The sequence below is a fragment of the Lynx rufus genome, unplaced genomic scaffold (genome assembly GCF_022079265.1).
Source record: "Lynx rufus isolate CCGP_SWC_20201006 ecotype Redwood Valley unplaced genomic scaffold, mLynRuf1.p SCAF_16, whole genome shotgun sequence".
In the NCBI taxonomy this organism is placed as follows: Eukaryota; Metazoa; Chordata; class Mammalia; order Carnivora; family Felidae; genus Lynx; species Lynx rufus.
Window position 1 is genome coordinate 1,323,315 of NW_025814830.1, and position 21,506 is coordinate 1,344,820.

Below are 21,506 nucleotides of genomic sequence, written 5' to 3' on the forward strand. Positions count from 1 at the left end.
GTTGCACCAAACCACTAATACCCCAGGTATATATCCCCATTTCAGTTCAGATCCAGTCTACATGGATGACCTCTCAGGGAAGCTAATTCACTGCTCTGAGGGACCATCCTCCCTTCAGTCAGCCCCATGATGAGTATAATCCTGTGCTCTGGTTCTGTCTGAGGCACTGATTTGTTGGAGGAACCGTTCAACTGTTAGTGGCAGTCAGCATTTCTGCTTCCAACAGTCCAGCACAAGTGTCCACTGACTGAAATGAATAAGGAAGATAGGGTATATATACATAATGGACTATTACTCAGCCATTAAAAGGAGTGAAATCGTGCCATTTGCAATGAATAGATGGAGGTAGAAAGTATTATACTAAACTAAATAGGTCAGAAGAAGACCAATACCATATGATTTCATTTAAGAACTCATGCATATTGTGCATTTAAGAACTGAAACAAGCAAAGGATTATTAAAAGAGAGGCAAATTGAGAAACATCTCATGAGTAGTTTGGAATTTTTCTGAGCATTGAGAAATTGTCTTTAAACAGATCACTGGAGGCTATATTTAAAATTTAGATACAACATCATCACCACTTCTTGAGATAAGAAGACAGCGGTGTCAATGGGCCACAGGTTTAACTCAGGCACTTGGCACTGAGACAGTTATGAAGGCAGATGAAACATAATGATGGTATTCTTTGAGTGTAACATAGGTCTACTGAAAGCAAATATGGAGAACTCGAAATGTGGGACACAAATGGTAGGGAGTCTCTTTTAGTCACCGCAAGGCCTTAGGAATCTACTTTTGATCAACAAATGTGACAGAGATGGAGATTTGGCAAATGAGGTGGGTTTCAGAGAAGTCAGATCCTATCTTCGTGATTTCATATGTCCCTGTGTAGTGCTGAGGACACGTGATGTTGGATGACAGAGATTCCTGTACTTTTCAGGCCAAAATCAGTGGCAGTGGAAGGAGAGGGGTTGCTGGAAGATACAAATGTTGTGGGCATAGCTTCCCAATGTCACATGGCAGAGTAGATGCTGGAAATGAGAAGTCTTTCTGGACACCGGCAGGATCAGGAGGTGTGTGCTGTCCTTCCACAAAGCACTAGAATCTTAGGCACAGAACCCCAACATCAGTCTGATCCACTGTAGATGGATGACATTCCAGTGAAGCTGATCCACAGCTGGCAGGAAACTCAGTCCTGCATGAGCCCCACGATGAGTGTTCTACTCTGAAGATTGTGCAAGGTACTGATTAATTGGGGAGAAATTCACCAGACACAGTCAGTGAGTGCTTCTGCCTCGTACAGTCCACCTAGTTTTTAGGCTAGATGCCCCTCTGTTCATTCACAGCACATGATGCATTTCACCCATCTTCTGAGGGCTTCTGTCTGTGGTAGAAACTTATACCATGAAGTTGGGTAGCAGTTGTGCTCACATTTAACATGGGCACATTGAAGTATAACGATGCAATATGGGATAGCTGTTATTTTGTGTTCAGCTATATCATGAGAAGGTCAATGTGTACATAGGGAAAAAGCTGTGTATTTTGTGTTATATACACAGTGAGTAGGTAGATGCTCAGGTCTGATAACATGGCTCAGACACCCTATGGTGTGCTCTAGCTGTTCTATTTCTTCCCTCTGGTATTGTCCACCTGCAGGCATGTGTTCTCTTGCTCTCTCATGACCACAGATGCTTGCCCCACTATCAGCTATCAAACCATGTTCCACGTGGCAAGGAGGGAGTGTAAATCTGATAGGACTTATGGAATATGTTTTCCAAACACTCCTTTTCGCTGAAGGAAGGCCATCCCCTTCAAGGCACTTCACTCTTCATCTCATTCAGCAGAATGCTCTCATAAGGCCACTTTAAGTTACACATACCTATAAGACAGGTGGACCATGAGATTGTGGGGAATGGCCCGTGTTTCTGGAACTCTTTGTTTTTCTTTTTTTCTTTTTCTTTTCTTTAATTTTTGAAAGAAAGAAAGACAGAGCATGAGTGGGTGAGGGGCACAGAGAGAGACACAGATTCCAAAGCAGACTCCAGGCTTTGAGCTATCAGCACAGAGCCCAATGCAGGGCTCAAACTCACAACTGCCAGGTCATGACCTGAGCCGAAGTCCAATGCTTAATTAGTCAGTTAAGCCACTGAGTGCCACGCAGGCACCCCCGGAACTCTTTCAAATCATCTGACACAAAGTGCATCATGCCTTGCATTGGAATCAGATGTTATGAAAATCCCTGAAATTTAGAGTATGTCTACCCAGATTCACAAGAATTTTATCATGAATGCAAATGGAGTGCTAATACTTTACAGGTAAGTATGAAAGGTCACTTAAGCATGCACTCATTTGTTGTTTTATAGTGAAGATCATCAAATACAGATTCCCTATGTCAAATACAGACATAGGGAGAATGCTATATTCAACTCTGTTATCAAACATAATATCTATTTATGTTTTTCTGCTTGTATTTCATATCTTATTTGATAAAGTATTTGAATAAGTTCCAATTTAGTTCCAATTTAGTTTAACTTGGATTGCTTGATGAAAAAATGTGAAGACATGTGTATTTGTGGGTGATTCCAGGATGCCCGAGGAGGACATTGAGGGAAGTGAGACATGGAAGAAGAGGAAGTCAGAACAGACTACGTTAGAGTCATATTTATTTATGAATTAATAAAATGTGCTTGTTCTGTGTGTGTGTGTTAGAGTGTGTGTATCAGACTGCTAACATCACCACAAACATAGAAGGATTCTAAGAGTGACATTTCTGTGTATAATTCAGGGATGACCTGTGATTTAGTGAGTGCAGAGGCTGTTAAACTTATCTTGCATCACATTTACCTAGAGGACTGGGGAACATTTACCTAGAGGACTTATACAATATCAAATTTCCAGGCTCTTCCCATGTTACCATTTCAATAGTTCTGGGCTGTAATCCCTAATTTTCTTTTCTTACATGTTGTCAGGTGATGCCAGTGGGAACTATTTTGGGAACCTGCTTGGCAAATGAAAGTCTGGGGGCATATTTATGTTTTCATCTTCAATAAAGATATTAGTCCATGAAGAATGCAGTCATATACAAAGAAGATCATGCATTGTTTTAGGTGGACTCTGGTCTTTGTTCCCCAGATGTGAAAGTGGGCTCATATGTAGGCTGGGTTTCTCCTGTGTTTTTTTTTTTTTTTTAACTTTTTTTTTTTTTTTTTTTTTTTATTTTTGGGACAGAGAGAGACAGAGCATGAACGGGTGAGGGGCAGAGAGAGAGGGAGACACAGAATCGGAAACAGGCTCCAGGCTCTGAGCCATCAGCCCAGAGCCCGACGCAGGGCTCGAACTCACAGACCGCGAGATCGTGACCTGGCTGAAGTCGGACGCTTAACCGACTGCGCCACCCAGGCGCCCCTCTCCTGTGTTTTAACCCTGGAAAGCTGACCTGTGTGCCTTGTCCTCAGTTGTCTATTAAATACCCACTCGGGGGATATGTGTATGTCCAGGGCTGAAATGTGACACTGTGAAGTCTCAGACCATGAAGGCTATTCTATGTGAAGTCTTCTTGAGAAAGCATTGCTTGTAGAACAAGTGTTTTTCTAGAAGAGCATTTGAATTCTTCCTGTTGCTGTGGGTACCCATGTTCAAAAGTTGACTCTACCAGTATTGAGATATCACAAAATCTGTTTTTACCTAAACTATTTTATTTTTTATAGTTTTTTTTAATTTTATTTTTTAATTTACTATTTCAATTAGCTGTAAAGAAAATATCTACTGTTTGTTTTCTATGAAAGGAAAAGCCTAGTTCTTCCCTACTCTCCTTCTCTCTTCTGTGTCCTTCTTAATACACACACAGAGCACTTCACTCGTGACACTGCTGGTCACAAATACGGGGTGGCTGCTTTCTCCACAACAAACAGCAGGTCTCCAGCACCACCTTGATATCTTGCAGTTTAACTCAATTTCAACACTATTTACCCAGACATGTTGTCAGGTCTCACAGATAGGGACTCAGTCCTACAAGACTCACCCTCCACCCCCTACAACAACACACACACTTTCAGACACTATTCACAAGGTCAGGCTATTACCGATACTTGTGAATGACCAGATATAGATTGGAGATTCCAATAATCTTCTACTTGGGTTCAATTAATATGATAATGGCTTATAAAACTCAGGGAAACACTTATGTTTACCAGTTTATTAAAGGATATGGTAATGGGTACAGATGAACAGAGAGTTGACATGATACATAATGTGAGGTCTGGGAGGGTCATAAGCTCAGGAACTTCAGTCCCCAAGCGGTTAGGGTATGTCACCCTCCCTTTGTGTATGTGTTCACCAGCCTGGTGAACCAGATCTCTCTAAACTCCATACTATTGGGATTTTATGGAGCCTCCTTCATGTAAGCATGACCTATGACCGGTCATTAACTCCATTTCGAGCGCTTCTTTCTTTTCTAGATTAAGGGTGGTGGGGAGATGAAGCTGAATGTTCCAAGCTTCTAAACATGGCTTGGTATTTCTGGTGACATGCTCCCATCCAGAAGCCCACCCAGAGTCACTTCATTAGAACAAGAGATGCTACTAGTGCTGTGATCCCTTTGGAATTATAAGAGTTTTAGGAGACCTGTGTCAAAGATGGGGCAAAGACAAATATTAGAACATGAATTCCTCTAGTGCTCTTATCATTTAGGAATTTACAAGAGTTTTAGGAGATTTGTACTAAAACCAGATATTCTATTATCTGGCATCAGTAAAAAAGGAATAATATTCCAAATGCATAAAGTCCTGAACATTCAAGTCATTAGAAAAAAAAAGCATTAGTAATAGTGGACTGTACATTATAAACACTATATAATCAATTTAGATGTTAGTAAATATTGTATATTTCATTTTTCATGGAAAAGGTAACCCACAACTCATGATTCCATGCTGATTTCTCTGTGTGTGAATGTAAATATTGAACTCTGGAAAATGGCAGCTGAGAATCTGACACTGGGAATGAACTTCCTGATCCAGATTTCCCTGGAAACCTGCAAGATTTCTATTATTATGTCATCATTTTCCTTTACTGCAGTGGAACCAGGGCCAGTTTGAGAGGTTTTTCTGAGTCATCTAAATATAGCCAAATGTTGGTCATTCGTTCTAATGGAATTCCAAACACCTGGGCAACCTTTTGGTTTGAAACATTATCTCCATGGTTTTAGATGCAGACTTCTATTCTAGTTTTACACAGTGTCCAGAGGTGAGTCCATTGGCAACTCTGGTCCTCGAGTGTCTTCCAGGACATCACCATAAATCCCAGGAACTCCAGGTGGGCAAACCATTTAAGGAAAAGTTCCACATTGCATTGGCCCCTCCAGTAACCTATGCTGGATCCTACTTGACCTGGTAAATAATCACAGTTGCTCTGTATGTGTGTGATAAGAACAAAAAGAAATACATCAGAACACCTAGTATTGGACCCTGTTATGCTATATCTTGTGCAAACACATAGCCTTACTCTCTGCAGCATTCAGATGTACCCCAGATGTTTTCTGTTTAGGACTAATGGTTTTCATTCTGTGCATGCACAAGCCAAGGGGACAGCACCTTCATAGGAAGAGTCACACCAAAACCTCCTGTGACATATCTCCTACACCAAGCATGCTTTTTCTTGAGGAGCATTTTTGTAAGTTTTTATTTATTTATTAGTTTTTAATGTATGTATGTATGTATGTATTTTAGAGAGAGAGAGAGAGAAAGCAGGCGGGAGAAGGACAGAAAGAGAGGGAGATTAAGAATCCCAAGCAGGCTCCATGCTGTCAGCCTAGAGTCCTACACAGATATCAGTCCCACAAACCTTGAGATCATGATCTGAGCTGAAATCAAGAGGAAGCTGCTTGACTTACTGAGCCACTCAGGCATCCCCACTTTTGTAAATCTTCTTACTCTACCTTCCATTATTGTATTCCTCCCCCCACTTTTTCATTAGACTTTGTGGAGGAAACTGAACAACTAGGCCTTTATCAGTGCATGTTTTCCAACTGCCAGTTTATTCTCTTGAGTGAAGACCACTGTGTATCCAGGTTCTTCTTTGTGTCCTGGAGGAATTACAAAACTTCCTCATCTCATAAGAAAAATGTAGTCTGTTTTCTTCATGTCAGTCATTTATATATTCATGACTCAGAGTGTTATGTAGAATTATAAGGCACTTACTTTGTAGGTAAATCGTGAATAATAAAGAGAATCTTTCCATTAATGCATAATAAATTAAAACCATACAATGAATTCTTTTATAATTATTATATAATCACCCATAATTTTTTGTTGTTTCAGTGGTCTTTTTTTTTTTTTAACATTTATTTATTTTTGAGACAGAGAGAGACAGAGCATGAATGGGGGAGGGGCAGAGAGAGAGGGAGACACAGAATCAGAAGCAGGCTCCAGGCTCTGAGCCATCAGCCCAGAGCCCGACGCGGGGCTCGAACTCACGGACCGCGAGATAGTGACCCGGGCTGAAGTCGGACGCTTAACCGATTGAGCCACCCAGGCGCCCCAGTGGTCTTCTGATATATGGTCAGAGTCCAATCAGGAATGAAATAATGAACTATTGGGACCTCATCAAAATAAAAAGCTTCTGCACAACAAAGGAAACAATCAACAAAACTAAAAGGCAACTGAATGAGAGAAGATATTTGCAAATGACATATCATATAAAGGGTTAGTGTCCAAAATCTATAAAGCACTTATCAAACTCAACACCCAAAAAACAAATAATCCAGTGAAGAAATGGGCAAAAGACATGAATGGACACTTCTCCAAGGAAGACATCCAGATGGCCAACTGACACATGAAAAAATGCTCAACATTACTCATCATCAGGGAAATACAAATCAAAACCACAATGAGATAACACCTGACACCTGTCAGAATGGCTAACATTAACTCAGGCAACAACAGATGTTAGCGAGGATGTGGAGAAAGAGGATCTCTTTTGCATTGTTGGTGGGAATGCAAGCTGGTGCAGCCACTCTGGAAAACAGTATGGAGGTTTCTCAAAAAAACTAAAAATAGAACTACCCTATGACCCAGCAATTGCACTATGAGGCATTTATCCACGGGATACAGGTGTGCTGTTTCAAAGGGACTCATGCACCCCCATGTTTATAGCAGCACTATCAACAAGAGCCAAAGTATGGAAAGAGCCCAAATGTCCTTCGATGGATGAATGGATAAAGGTGTGGTATATACACACACACACACACACACACACACACACATACATACGCAATGAAGTATTACTCAGCAATCAAAAAGAATGAAATCTTGTCATTTGCAACTATGTGGATGGAACTGGAGGGTATTATGCCAAGTGAAAATAGTCAGAGAAAGACAAAAATCATATGGCTTCACTCATATGAGGACTTTAAGAGGCAAAACAGAGGAACACAAGGAAAGGGAAACAAAAATAATATAAAAACAGGAAGGAAGACAAAACAGAAGAGACTCATAAATGTGGAGAACAAACTGAGGGTTGCTGGAGGGGTTCTTGGAGATGGGATGGGCTAAATGGGTAAGGGGCATTAAGGAATCTACTCCTGAAATTACAGTTGCACTATATGCTAACTAATTTGGATGTAAATTTTAAAAAATAACAAATAAAATTTAAAAAAAGGAATGAAATGCTTTCTCCTGAAAGAATGCAGAGTTACTCAAAATAACTGTCAATGTGTATCTATCTCTTTTTTTAACTTTATTTACTTTGATAGAGAGGGAGAGAGAGAAGAGATGAGCAGAGAGAGAGGTGAGAGACAACCCCAAACAGGCTCCATGCAGGTAGCATGGAGCCCAAGGCATGGCTTAAACTCAGGAACCATGAGAGCATGACTGGAGCCAAAACCAAGAGACACTTAACTGCCTAAGCCACCCAGGTGCCCCCGAATGTGTTTCTTTCAATATGAGATATTTTATTTGCCTAACATTTACCTGGGCATGGGTTTTTAAAGACAGTTTCACAATGGTACTTAACATGTTTGACTTCAAGACACTGACACTCCTGATGGTCAATGAAGAATCTGTAAGTAGCATAAAGCATAGAAAATAAAACCTGCCACAATAGGTCCTGCCTTAATGCAACTCCAAGAGGAGAGAAGATCCTTTAACATTGCAAGAATAAGACCCACAAAATATCTAGAATTATGACCACAACTATAGCTACTTGAAACCTGTGTTAACTGAAGTGAAGGCTTTTTACTCCAGAGAGTCCTTTACAGGGACAGGAAATATCCACCTTCATCAAGGATACTGCTTCACCAGGACAGGTCTATGCTCTACCTGATGGCCCAGACTCAGCCTAAGGTTTCTGGTACCTGGATCCCAATGGAAGCATCAGGTCAGTCTTATAGGGACAATCTCTACAGCAACAAGGACCCTTTGGAATATTTGGGGATGTCCTATGTAGGCTGGGGTTAGACTGGCACCAGAATCTGAATCTGCTTCCATCTCAGAGAAAGAAGAGTGAGTCATCCAATTTCCTCTCCTCCCTCTACAGAAGAAATCTCCTTCATGGTAACCAGGTGGGACTCATTCCAAGTTCATTCTACTCTTTAATGAACACTGAGTAAGTGTAGAGATGCAAACAGATAGAAATGATTGTTTCCAAGACATCTACTCATTAGAAAACAGACGAGGAATCATGATCCCTACCATGGAGAAATTTTTAGACGAGAACAAAAGGGTACATTGTTTAATTTAGGATTGTGGAGTCAATAAGAGGAAGAGGTGGGAACACAGGGGTCTTTGCTGAAATTGGGCCAGTTCCCATTCTGTATTGTGGTGTGAGTTCTGGTGTCACTTCTGATGGGTCATCTGTGGACCAAAAAGGTTTTATTAACAGTAGTAGTAACATTTATTTTCATTCTTGTTAAGAATACAAGTTTTGCAGTGAAGAAATGAGCAGAAAAGGGGCGCCTGGGTGGCTTAGTCAGTTGAGCGTCCAACTTCGGCTCAGGTCATGATCTCACAGTTCGTGAGTTGGTGCTCTGTGCTGACAGCTCAGGGCCTGGAGCCTGCTTCGGATTCTGTGTCTCCCTCTCTCTCTGCTCCTCCCCTGCTCACACTCTGTCTCTCTCTCAAAAATAAATAAAGATGAAAACAAATTAAAAAGAAATGTTCAGGGGCGCCTGGGTGGCGCAGTCGGTTAAGCGTCCGACTTCAGCCAGGTCACGATCTCGCGGTCCGTGAGTTCGAGCCCCGCGTCGGGCTCTGGGCTGATGGCTCAGAGCCTGGAGCCTGTTTCCGATTCTGTGTCTCCCTCTCTCTCTGCCCCTCCCCCGTTCATGCTCTGTCTCTCTCTGTCCCCAAAATAAATAAACGTTGAAAAAAAATAAAAATTTAAAAAAAAAAAAGAAATGTTCAGAAGACATGAACAGTCACTTGTCTAAAGAAGACATCCAGATGGCCAACAGGCACATGAAAAGATGCTCAACATCACTCCTCATCAGGGAAACACAAATCAAAACCACACTGAGATAACACCTCATGCTGGTCAGAGTTGCTAAAATGAACAAATCAGGAGACTATAGATGCTGGCGAGGATGTGGAGAAATGGGAACCTTCTTGCACTGTTGGTGGGAATGCAAACTGGTGCAGCCATTCTGGAAAACAGTGTGGAGATTCCTCAAAACATTAAAAATAGATCTACCCTATGACCCAGCAATAGCACTGCTAGGAATTTACCCAAGGGATACAGGAGTGCTGATGCATAGAGGCACCGGTCCCCCAGTGTTTATAGCAGCACTCTCAACAATAGCCAAATTATGGAAAGAGCCTAAATGTACCTCAACTGATGAATTGATAAAGAAGATGTGGTTTATATATACAATGGAATACTACTTGGCAATGAGAAAGAATGAAATATGGCCATTCATAGCAATGTGGATGGAACTGGAGAGTAGTATGCTAAGTGAAATAAGTCAGGTAGAGGGGCACCTGGGTGGCTCAGTCGGTTAAGCGGCCGACTTTGGCTCAGGTCATGATCTCGCTGTCCGTGAGTTCGAGCCCCGTGTCGGGCTCTGTGCTGACAGCTTAGAGCCTGGAGCCTGTTTCAGATTCTGTGTCTCCCTCTCTCTGACCCTCCCCTGTTCATGCTCTATCTCTCCCTGTCTCAAAAATAAATAAAACGTTTAAAGAAAAGAAATAAGTCAGGTAGAGAAAGACTGGTACCATATGTTTTCACTCATATGTGGATCTTGAGAAACTTAACAGAAGACCAGGGGAGAGGGAAAGGGGGAAAAAAAGTTACAGAGAGGCAAGAAGGCAAACCATAAGGGAGTCTTAAATACTGAGAACAAACTGAGGGTTGATGGGTGTTGGGGGAGAGGGGAAAGTGGGTGATGGGCATTGAGGAGGGCACCTGTTGGGATGAGCACTGGGTCTTATATGGAAACTAATTTGACAATAAATTATATATAAAAAAATAAAATAAAATACAGGTCTCTTTGGGGTGCCTGGCTGGCTCAGTCAGAAGACCACTCAACTCTTGGTCTTGGAATTGTGAGTTTGAGCCCCACGTTGGGGGTAGAGATTACAAAAAAATAAATAAGCTAAAAAAAAAGAATACAAGTTTTCTAATATAATTGTCCCAGAAAACTCTAAGTATTTATGGTAAGTTGCTTTTTATTTTATTTTATGAAATAGAAAGGAAAGAGACTAAATAGATTAAAATATTAGAACTCTGGGAGTTGAATTTATCTGGACAGGTTTAAGACTGTCAGAGCTGGAAGTACCCCAGCGGGAGATCAGAGCCTGCAGCTAGTTTCCTCCCTCCTCTAAACCAGATCCATCCACTTCTGAGACTGTGCCCAGGTCTACCTGGCTCTGGGACCCCCTCCCTTCCCAAGACAGAGGGATGAGATTCTGGGTGGTTGTCCTTTCATCTCTCCAGGGCTGGTGCTCACAATTCCAAAAATCCAGAAGCAGATAAATGGGAGCATAGAGCTACACATTTTAGTGCCTTCATTTCTGCTTTTCCTACTAAATCCTGTTTTTTATAAGCTTTTACCCAGAATCTTATTTTCATTCATGCAGATTCAGTAGTTGCTCAAGTAAAAAAATATACAAATATATGTATATTTTTTATATGATTGTAACAATCTAGCTAATTAACATGCCCCCCACATCATACAGTTAGGATTTTTGATTTTTAAATTTTTGTTGAGAACATTGAAGTTATAGTTTCTAAGCAAATTTCAAGTATAATAGACATAAAATCCTCAGTAGTCACCATGGTGCAATTTAGATCTCCAGAATTTCATGCATACCTGAAATTTTGTACCATTTGGCCAACATCTCCCACTGTGCCCTCACTCAGCTCCTGGCAGTCACAATTCTACTCTGCTTTAGGAGTTCAGTGTTGTTATATTCCAGGTTTATTCCACTTAGTATAACATCCTCAAGGCTCACCTGCATTGTCCCATATGAAAGGATCTCCTTCTTTTTTTAAGGCTGAATATTGTGTGTATATACAAACAGATGATAACTAGCTAGATAGATATAGATATCTATATTTAGATAGATATATAGATGTATTATATATTACATATGGTATATATTATTCATGATACATGATATATTCTATGATATTTATTTATTTTTTAACTTTATTTTTAATTTTTTAAAATTTACATCCAAATTAGTTAGCATATAGTGCAACAATAATTTCAGGAGTAGATTCCTTAATGCCTCTTACCCATTTAGCCTATCCCCCCTCCCAGAACCCCTCCAGCAACCCTCAGTTTTTTTCTCCACATTTATGAGTCTCTTATGTTTTGTCCCCCTCCCTGTTTTTATATTATTTTTGTTTCCCTTCCCTTATGTTCATCTGTTTTGTCTCTTAAAGTCCTCATATGAGTGAAGTCATATGATTTTTGTCTTTCTCTGACTGACTAATTTCACTTAGCATAGTACCCTCCAGTTCCATCCACGTAGTTGCAAATGGCAAGATTTCATTCTTTTTGATTGCCGAGTAATACTCCACTGTATATATATGCCACATCTTCTTTATCCATTCATCCATCGATGGACATTTGGGCTCTTTCCATACTTTGACTATTGTTGATAGTGTTGCTATAAACATGGGGATGCATGAGCCCCTTCGAAGCAGCACACCTGTATCCCGTGGATAAATGCCTAGTAGTGCAATTGCTGGGTCGTAGGGTAGTTCTATTTTTAATTTTACAAGGAACCACCATACTGTTTTCCAGCGTGGCTGCACCAGCTTGCATTCCCACCAACAATACAAAAGAGATCCTCTTTCTCCACATCCTTACCAACATCTGTTGTTGCCTGAGTTGTTAATGTTATAGGATATTTATTTTTATATCATAAATAATATACCACATGTTCCATACACTCCTCCTGGAAAGCAGGGAAACTACAAGGAGACAATACTTCCTATCTTCTCAAATGATTAAACTTGAGGAAAAAACAAAAGTAGAAACTCAAAAAATGGAGGAATTAAACTGATCATATATTGCTGATCAGAGTGTACCAAGTACAGGAAAACTGGCATTTACTTATAAACACAAACATTTTTCTATCCTGTTAAAAAATGCACACACAATAATGAAAACTCTTTGAACTTCAAATCTAACCTTCTTTTCTGCATTTTTCAATTCATCCATATTTCACTCTTATGGCATGCAAATGTTCTTTTTCAATCAACAGGGAAACAGAAGGTGACAAATGGCTCAGGCCAAGTATCTACATCTTCATGGTTATTGTAGGACAACTAGTGGCCACTTGCAGGATATTATGGGGATTAAATCACATCATGTATGTGAAGTTCCCTACATGGTGCATCACAACTTCCTTGTAAACAGGAAATTAGTGTTTAATCCACATGGCAGTAATTGATTTATAAGTGTTGTTTTCCAAATAGAGACTGGCTCAGACATTAGTGCATTCCAGAGCCTTCTCTCAGTAAACTTTAAAGTGCTGTGAAAGCATGTTGTTCTACAGGATGTTGATAGTGGTCTTTGCTGGGAAAAACAGTAAACTCACAACAGTGGAAAGTAAGTGATGAACTCTTGCCTGAGAACTCAGTAGGAGTTGTTTGTGTTGAGTAAGATGGTGGCTGTGGGCTCCGGTGTGCTGTGCCTGTATTCTCTCAGGTAGTGCCACTAAACATGGGTCTCAGGGAGCAGCATCAGCACTAACACGGAACTGGTGAAAGATGTCAATTCATGGACCCCATTCCAAACTTGCAGAATCACCATTTCTTCTATGGGACCTGGAACACCACATGATTTGTATTCACATTAAAACTTGAAAGTACAGAAATACTTATCAGCATGGGTTTACAATAAACATCCCATGGAGAGTTTTAAGAACCAGCATCAGCTGTGCCCTCTGCTGGTCTCTCTATTGGTCAGGGTGAGAGCATCGGTGCTACTTTAACTATGGGTTCCAGGTGATTCTCAGGTGAGGCCAGGGTGAAGCACGAGAATTCACAAACATACTTGGGAGGGCTGTGTCTGCCGTTCAGTAGAAGAGGTGATGATAGTCTGTTCAGCATCACTTGGAAGGGGCAGGTCATTGCAGCCCACATTCCCTGAGCTGTGGCAGGATGTGTGGCTGTCTGTGACAGAAGAGGATATCTGAAACCAGGAAGGAGAAACTCACAGGTAAGTGTCGATGCTGGAGCTCAGTTTTTCTGAATTTCCTGTGACAAAGTCAAGGAGAGGGCGGTGTTTTCTACATTTCAAGATTCTTCTGCCTCTGAGGTGATGAAACCCGGTGAAGAGGCTGTGTGCTAAGGCCTTTAAAGGCGTACAGATGTGATTTCTCCACATAACATCACCCCAGAAAGCTCTCGAGAGCAGAAAGGAGAGGAAGAAATGGCTGCTTCTCAAATAAATTTTGTCTGGGCTTAGCTCAGGGACTGTATCCTCATTACTTACTGAAATGCCATGTATTTAGCGCTGCAAACATTTACTTCTCTACATCTCATGGACCTGCCTAATAAATTTGTTTTGGACTAGTATTTATCCCTTTCATGATAGTCAAATTCAGCTCTTTAGGACATTCCTTGTTACATCCCAGAGCCTTCTCTCCATTCTCTACAACCAGGCTTTCTATACAGCATGAGGAATTCCTGCCATGAATTCATGACCTGCAGATTATTTAAAATAAACCTTTGATGACAGATCAGTATGGGGATGTGTTGCTACCCAAGTTTCTCATGGGAGATACATCAAGTTTGAGGACTCCAGTAGATGAGACTATATATTTATGTCCTGTCTGGGTGTGACACGAGTCTATGTAAACTGATTAAGAACATGAAAAACCAGGGGGCTCAGGGGGCTCTGTCGGTTAAGCAATGCAATCTTGATGTCAGCTCAGGTCAATATCTCATGGTTTGAGTGAGCCCTGTGTCAGGCTGCTCACTGTCAGAAGAGCCTGTCTGGCATTTCTCTCCCTTTCTCCCCTGCCCCCATTCACTCTTGCTCAAAATAAATAAACTTAAAAAAAAAAAAAAACATGAAAAGCAAATCAACTAGCTTTGGGGCCCAAATAAGTCAATGTTCTGAAAAAGAGCTTTGCTGTCTAGATTGTTTCAAAGATTTACTACTTACAAAGCATTAAAGACTAGAGGACGTGGGAGGAATCTGTGACTTGAAATTTGCAAAAATTTTCCACATTTTCATGATTCGTATCCTAGTATGATTTTGTTGCTGTTGTTTTTTTCTTCCTTTGCAAACTCTATCACATCAACGATGAGTCCGTGTACACGCATGAAGACCCTGATATCAATTTGTCTCATTACAGCTGATGTTAACATTGTTCACATGGATCGGGGTCTCTCTGACAGATTCCCCCAGAAAATGAAATCTCTCTGTTTACTAGAGATCCTGGTCTTTGCAAATAAAGGTTTTATATTGGTCCTCAATCTATTAAGTTTCAATTTTATTTTGCATAGTAAGTTTATTTGCATAGTTATTTGCATAGTTTATTTTGCATTCAATTTTTATTTGCATAGCAGATGTTTTCTTCATTATTAGCTTTTGCTGAAAAAAATAACAAATATCTTATAACTACTATATGTTCATAGGTCTTAAAATTCTGTAATGCAACTTCGCACAAATGACAAATGAAATAATTTCAAGAAAATAATTAGGCATTTGTTGGTGTAAGGAATGAAATATTCATGATGTTGTATCTTAAACTTTCCCCTTTTCTGAAGTTCTCTGTTACCCTCACTGTGAATTAGTGATAATTCTAGAAACTAAATGGCATAGGATATTGTTGTCACCATCTTAAAATCTGATATACATTCCTTATTCTTTGGTTAAATCTTATTTTTTTAAGTTTATTTATTTATTTTTAGAGAGAGAGAGAGTGTGTGTATGTGGGGGTGGGTGTGGAGAGAGAGAGACTGGGAGGGAGAGAAGGCCATGCAGGCTCCACGCAGTCAGTGCAGAGCCCAATGTGGGGTTTGAACTCAGGAACAGTGAGATCATGACCTGAGCTGAAATCAGACGCTTAACCAACTGAGATACCCAGGTGCCCCAATATTTATTATTCTTGATTCAGTACTACTTGGAAGTGGAGTTAGGGAACTGAATATTGAAAAACCTTCCTAAGTGTTCTAAAGAAGCCATCAGGAAACAGCATTGGGAGAATTAGTTTTCTATTAGCTTCTGAAATGTGCTCTCTTCTCTATAGAACACAGTGCTGGATTTGAAATTGTAGGTTCTCCAGCAAGGGTCACGTATCTTTTTTCCTATCTATAGATCTTGCTGTCTCTAGAGTTGATCCGGGTATGATCTTTGGAAAAGGGAAGAGACCTTGTGCAAAAAAGGACAGGAGAGAGTAACCACACACCCAAGTAAGTGGGAATGAATGAAGCAGATGACACAAGTGAGGGTCAAAGGTCAAAGGAGAAAACTCAATCTTAAAATGTGGTCTGGGAAGCTCTGCTTGAAGGGAATGATTCTGAAAGCCTAGGTGTATTTTTTCTAGTGGTCATGGAAGGACATTCCTGTCATGCCCTTCCCATGCTGCTGCATTCCTTGAGGCTTACCCTCTGTGCCAGTGTCTACCATGGCATTCACCAGGAAATCCAAAAGCATCCCCATGTCCCCTGAGGCTCTATGGGATCTGACTTGATTTTGGGGACATGTGAATATCTGTACACATAGGGAGAATCTAAGTGGAGGCCCCAACGTAATTTACTTCTGTCCCAGTTATGGGTGCTCTTATCTCCTGGAGACACACACAAAGTGTGGCACAACATCAGGAATGTAAGGCAAACTGACCATCCCCTATGAAAACTTACACAGTGCAGCCTTTCTCATAGAGCCTTCGACATTGCCTGGCACTTTGTACTCTTAAATATACTGGGAGCCTCAGCATTTACATTTGCCTATTAGTGGAATAATTGGGCCACTTCATTAAGACCTAATTTGATGTTGGACACCATCAAGAACTAAGTGCCAGAATCTTTGAGGATGGGACCCCAGAGAAGGTAGTTCAAATAACTACACAGGGGTTCACAATATGTCAAAGCTAAGAATGACATTTTGAACATTGCTTGTGAAAATTTCATGTATACACAAATCCCTTGAGGTTCCCATTAAAAACAGATTCTGGGCCCCACACTCAGATATCATGTCTGCCTAGGTCTAGATGAAGATCATTAATTTATTCTTATAACAAACATTGAGGTTGCTGTCCCCAGACTTCATCTCCAGTTGCCCAAAGCTAGAGAGTGCAGAAGAGCACACCTGAGTCCCATCTATCCAGCCATCCTATCTCAACACAAACCCTGTTGTTCCCAGTGAAGACTACTACTCTCAACAAGATGGCATTGTGTGCACATCCCTGCAAGTTGGAAAAGGAAAAGCTAAGGCAGTGGTGGTTGAGCACAGCTCTTTGGTGTACATGTGTACTCATCCATGAAAGGGATGTTTCTTGAGTATCTTATGTATGCTGCAAGTGTATGAGGATGCACCGTGTTCAAGACGTTGGGCTGGGAAACTTACGTATATTGTGTGAACTCATCTTTGTAAAACCCTGGGGATTGTGTACCCTATGTTCATTTTTCTAGGAAGGTTGGATCCAGGGTGAGCCTTCTTGGGAGTAGAGATTGTTTGTATTGTCTTTCAACATCAGTACTCTCGAAGGCCATGTTGGAGGTGGAGGCACAAATATAGAGAGCAGATAGGAGACAGAAAGGGTGGAGTAGAACCTCTGAGGGAAATCTGATGCATCTATCATTTGCATTTGCATATTTTATCTATTTTAATGTGTTGAAAATCAATGGAGATTCCAGGAATGGAAGGTGGGATGCTATGTGTCCTCTTGGAAGCACTGTTGGTACCAGAAAGGTGAAACGGACCCCCCAAATTCTAGGTCCTTTGCTCTCTCCCTTATATGAGTCTGAGTCTCAGGAAAGTGTGGATATCAATGGGCTATCCAGGAGGTGGAGCTGCTAGGAACTCTGTTCTCTGAGCTGTCCTGAGAAGGGAGGATCAGGGACTGGCACCGGGGCCAGAGAGGTCAATTTTGTGGTGGAACAGGTCCTTTTCGAGAGAACCTGAAGGGACAATTGTCTATCAGGCTCCCCAAGCACCATGTAGACAAGGACTATTCCAGATGCAAATCCTGGGACAGCTGAGCTCTTTGCCTAGAATGTTAGCCCCAAAGTATGAAACAGGAATCTGAGGATGTCAGAAGGTCCCCTGCAGTGGTACCACTGATGGACACCTAAGCGTTTATATTACACAGGATGCTCCTGGATGGCCAGTCCCTGCTCCCCATCTGCTCGGGCTCCCTTCATTGTGGGAGGTGCCCAGCTTGACGGGTTCATGGGGATTCTCTTTGCGTGCTTGTGTGAAGTTTTGATGATACTGAAGGCAGACACGGGAAAAGGATCAAAAACTCTGGGTGTGGTAACACTGGTCCGAGGGATGACTGTTCTGTCTGTAGACTCTAGCCCCAGCTGGCCTCCACTGTGAACTCCGGTGTGTGGACAGTTGAGCTAAGGTTCAAGGCTAGTGCTCTGTAACTCCGGGTTGGTAAAGGGAGGAACACATGACTGCAGGTTTAGCTCCTGAGCGGGGCGGTGTTTTCCGGAAATCCTCTATGCGCATGTGCAGCACTTGGTGGGAAACTCTATCTGCGCAAGTCCTGTGGGGAGCCATTGCCGAGAGTGGAGTCTGCGCAAGTGAGAGCAGAGTCACATTGGTGTCTAATGTGCATGTGCAAAAGTGGGCCGAAAGGGGCAGGGAAAGATGTCCTATTGAGTCTTATGCTCACGTTGCGAGTGGGCAAGTTGTCCAGGCCAGGGAGAAAGGTGCTTAAAATGAAAGGTGGTTCTGTGTGGTGTTAAAAGATGAACTGATATATGTTCATATTTTCAAGACTTAATCTGACCGGTTAATTGATCTATTCAAATGGCTAGGCACGTTCCATTAGTAGAAGATAGTGGTAAGGTTTTTACAGAGACGATGTGGAAGCAAAGGAAGGACAGCTTGATTGGATAAAACCTTTGGTATTTGCTCGTTTTCTGGAATGTCTGCCCAATGAAAAGCTGCTCAAAAACTTATACCACAAGGTGCACAGAGGAGTTTAATGATAACCTGCCTGAAAGGACAACTAACTTATTTGGAGATTAAAATGCCAGATAAAGTCGGTTAAGCGTCCGACTTCAGCCAGGTCACGATCTCGCGGTCCGTGAGTTCGAGCCCCGCGTCGGGCTCTGGGCTGATGGCTCAGAGCCTGGAGCCTGTTTCCGATTCTGTGTCTCCCTCTCTCTCTGCCCCTCCCCCGTTCATGCTCTGTCTCTCTCTGTCCCAGAAATTAATAAACGTTGAAAAAAAAAATTTAAAAAAATAAATAAATAAATAAAATGCCAGATAACAAGGTAATTTAACAACATATGAGTGATAAAATATACAATGTACAGTAGCAAGAGGTTAGAAAACACATTATGGTAGAATGTTTATTAGCCTGTACAAGTTGGTTTTGATAAATTATTGGCTACTGGTTACAGTAAAGGACCAAGCTTTCTTTGCAACAATATTTTCCCACACACATAAAAGTGTGGAAATAATAGGTCCTTCTCAAATTGTCATTTAGTGTTCTTTTTTTCCCCAATCCTCAAATCACAGTAATAGGTTTTTGAATATCAACTAACCATTTAGGGAACTCTTAAGACCAGATGTTCATCAACTTTACTCAAGCTATAATTGAGGTATGTGGTGAAACACCATCAACATTTATGGGGGGAAAAAGGTGTTGGGTTGAAAAGTGGTAAGTACTACATGAGTTACAGAAACACCCTATTCATATCCTTCCAAACACAAATTTTGGGAAAGCCTTACTGTCATTCTTCCCAACACCACATAGCTAAAAACACTGCAGAAAGTGACCCATTAGTTTATAAGCATTTTTGCTGCATCTTAATACTGCCCTTAGCTTAAAGTCTATTTGTCTAAAATAAACATAGCTCCTGTGTTTTCTTTTATTTCCATTTGCATGGAATGTCTTTTTCCTTACCTGCACTTTGAGTCTGACTGTGTTCCCAAAGCTGAAGCGAGTCTCTTGAAGGTACTGTAGAGTTGTATCTTGTATTTCTTTCCATTCAGCCAATATATATGTTTTGATTGGAGAATTTAATCCCTTTATATTTATTTGATTATTTTTTTTTAATTCAAGTTAGTTAACATACAGTGTGGTATTGATTTCAGGAATAGAATCCAGTGATTCATCTCTTACATATAACACCCAGTGCTCATCCCAATAAAGTGCCCTCCCTGATGCCCATCACTCATTTAACCCATCCCCCCACCTACCTCCCTTCCAGAAACCCTCACTGTTTTATGTGTTAAAAAGTCTCTTGTAGTTTGCCTCCCTTCTGTTTTTATCTCCTTTTACCTTCCCTTCCCCTATTTTGATCTGTTGGGTTTCTCAAATTCCAAATGAGGGAAATCATAAGATCTCTCTTACTCTGACTGACTTCTTTCACTTAGCATAATCCTCTCTAGCTCCATCCATATTGTTGCATATAGCAAGATTTCATTCTTTTTGATCACTGAGTAGTATTGCAGTGTGTGTGTGTGTGTGTGTGTGTGTGTGTGTGTGTGTACACCATGGCTTCTTGATTCATCAGTTGATGGACATATGGGCTTTTTCCATAAGTTGGCTATTGTTAATAGCACTGCTAGAAACATTGGGGTACATGTGCCCCTATGAATCAGCACTCCTGTATCTTTTGGATACATTCCTAGTAGTGCTATTGCTGGGCTGCAGGTAATTCCATTTTTCAGTTTTTGAGTAACCTCCACAGTGTTTTCCAGAATGGCTGCACCAATTTGCATTCCCACCAACACTGGAAAAGTGTCCTCCTTTCTCCGTATGCTGTTGTTAATTTTAGCCATTCTGACAAGTGTGAGGTGGCATCTCATTGTGAATTTGATTTGTATTTCCCTGATGATGAGGGATGTTGAGCCTTTTTTCATGTGTCTGTTACCCATCTGGATGTCTTCCTTGGCAAAATGTCTATTCATGTCTTCTGCCCATTTCTTCAGTGGGTAATTTGTTTGGTGTTCAGTTTGGTAAATTCTTCACAGATTTTGGATACTAACCCTTATCCCATATGTCATTTGCAAATATCTTCTCCTATTCCCTCGGTTGCCTTTTGGTTTTGTTGATTGTTTCCTTTACTGTGCAGAAGCTTTTTATCTTGATGAGGTCCCAATAAATCATTTTTGTTTTTATTTGTTTTGTTTTTCTCCCTTGCCTCTGGAGAAATCTTGACTAGAAGTGGCTGTAGCCTAAGTCAGAGAAGTTGCTGCCTATTTTCTCCTGTAGGATTTTGAGTTTTCTATCTCACATTTAGGTCTTTCTATAGCGGTATACTTCGATCCTTTCCTCTTTCACATATCTAGAACACGAGTTTGATATGTGGTTACCATGAGGCTTATGACCTCATGACCTACTTATGACCCTGCATTTTAAGTTGTTAGTTTTTTAATTCTCCACACTAACACACTTTCAGGCCTCTGGTAATTCTTAAAAAAACGTGAATGTACAATCCCATGCCATTTTAGGGAAGACTTAGCTAGTATTTTATATCTATGAAGATTTCTTCATTTCTACCACATTAATTCATATTCTCTACTTCTCTTTTTTTAATTTTTAAAGGATGTCATGACTTTTATTTTTAATTTTTTTAATGTTTTTATTTATTTTTGAGGGAGAGAAAGAAACAGAGTGTGAGTGGGGGAGGAGCAGAGAAAGAGAGGAAGACACAGAAACAGAGCAGGCTCTAGGCTCCAAGCTGTCAGCACAGAGCCCAACGCAGGACTCAAACTCCCTAGCCATGAGATCATGACCTGAGTCAAAGTCAGACACTTAACCGACTGAGCCACCTAGGCACCCCAAGAATCCTTAGTTTTTAATTTTTGTTGTTACTGGTTTGTTTTGGTCATCACTTGTATTGCTTACTTCTGCTAATCTGATCT

General features: G+C 40.9%; 1 protein-coding gene across 1 annotated transcript in view; it reads left to right on the top strand.

Moving 5' to 3' along the window:
* Positions 1-18,072: 18,072 nt before the first annotated feature.
* The window catches only part of LOC124511671 (zinc finger protein 420-like), a 47,097-nt gene continuing 43,663 nt past the window's right edge, over positions 18,073-21,506 (top strand). The window contains exon 1 of the mRNA XM_047079060.1: positions 18,073-18,205. Within this exon, the coding sequence (XP_046935016.1) occupies positions 18,073-18,205 (133 nt within the window). The remainder of the gene's footprint in view (positions 18,206-21,506) is intronic.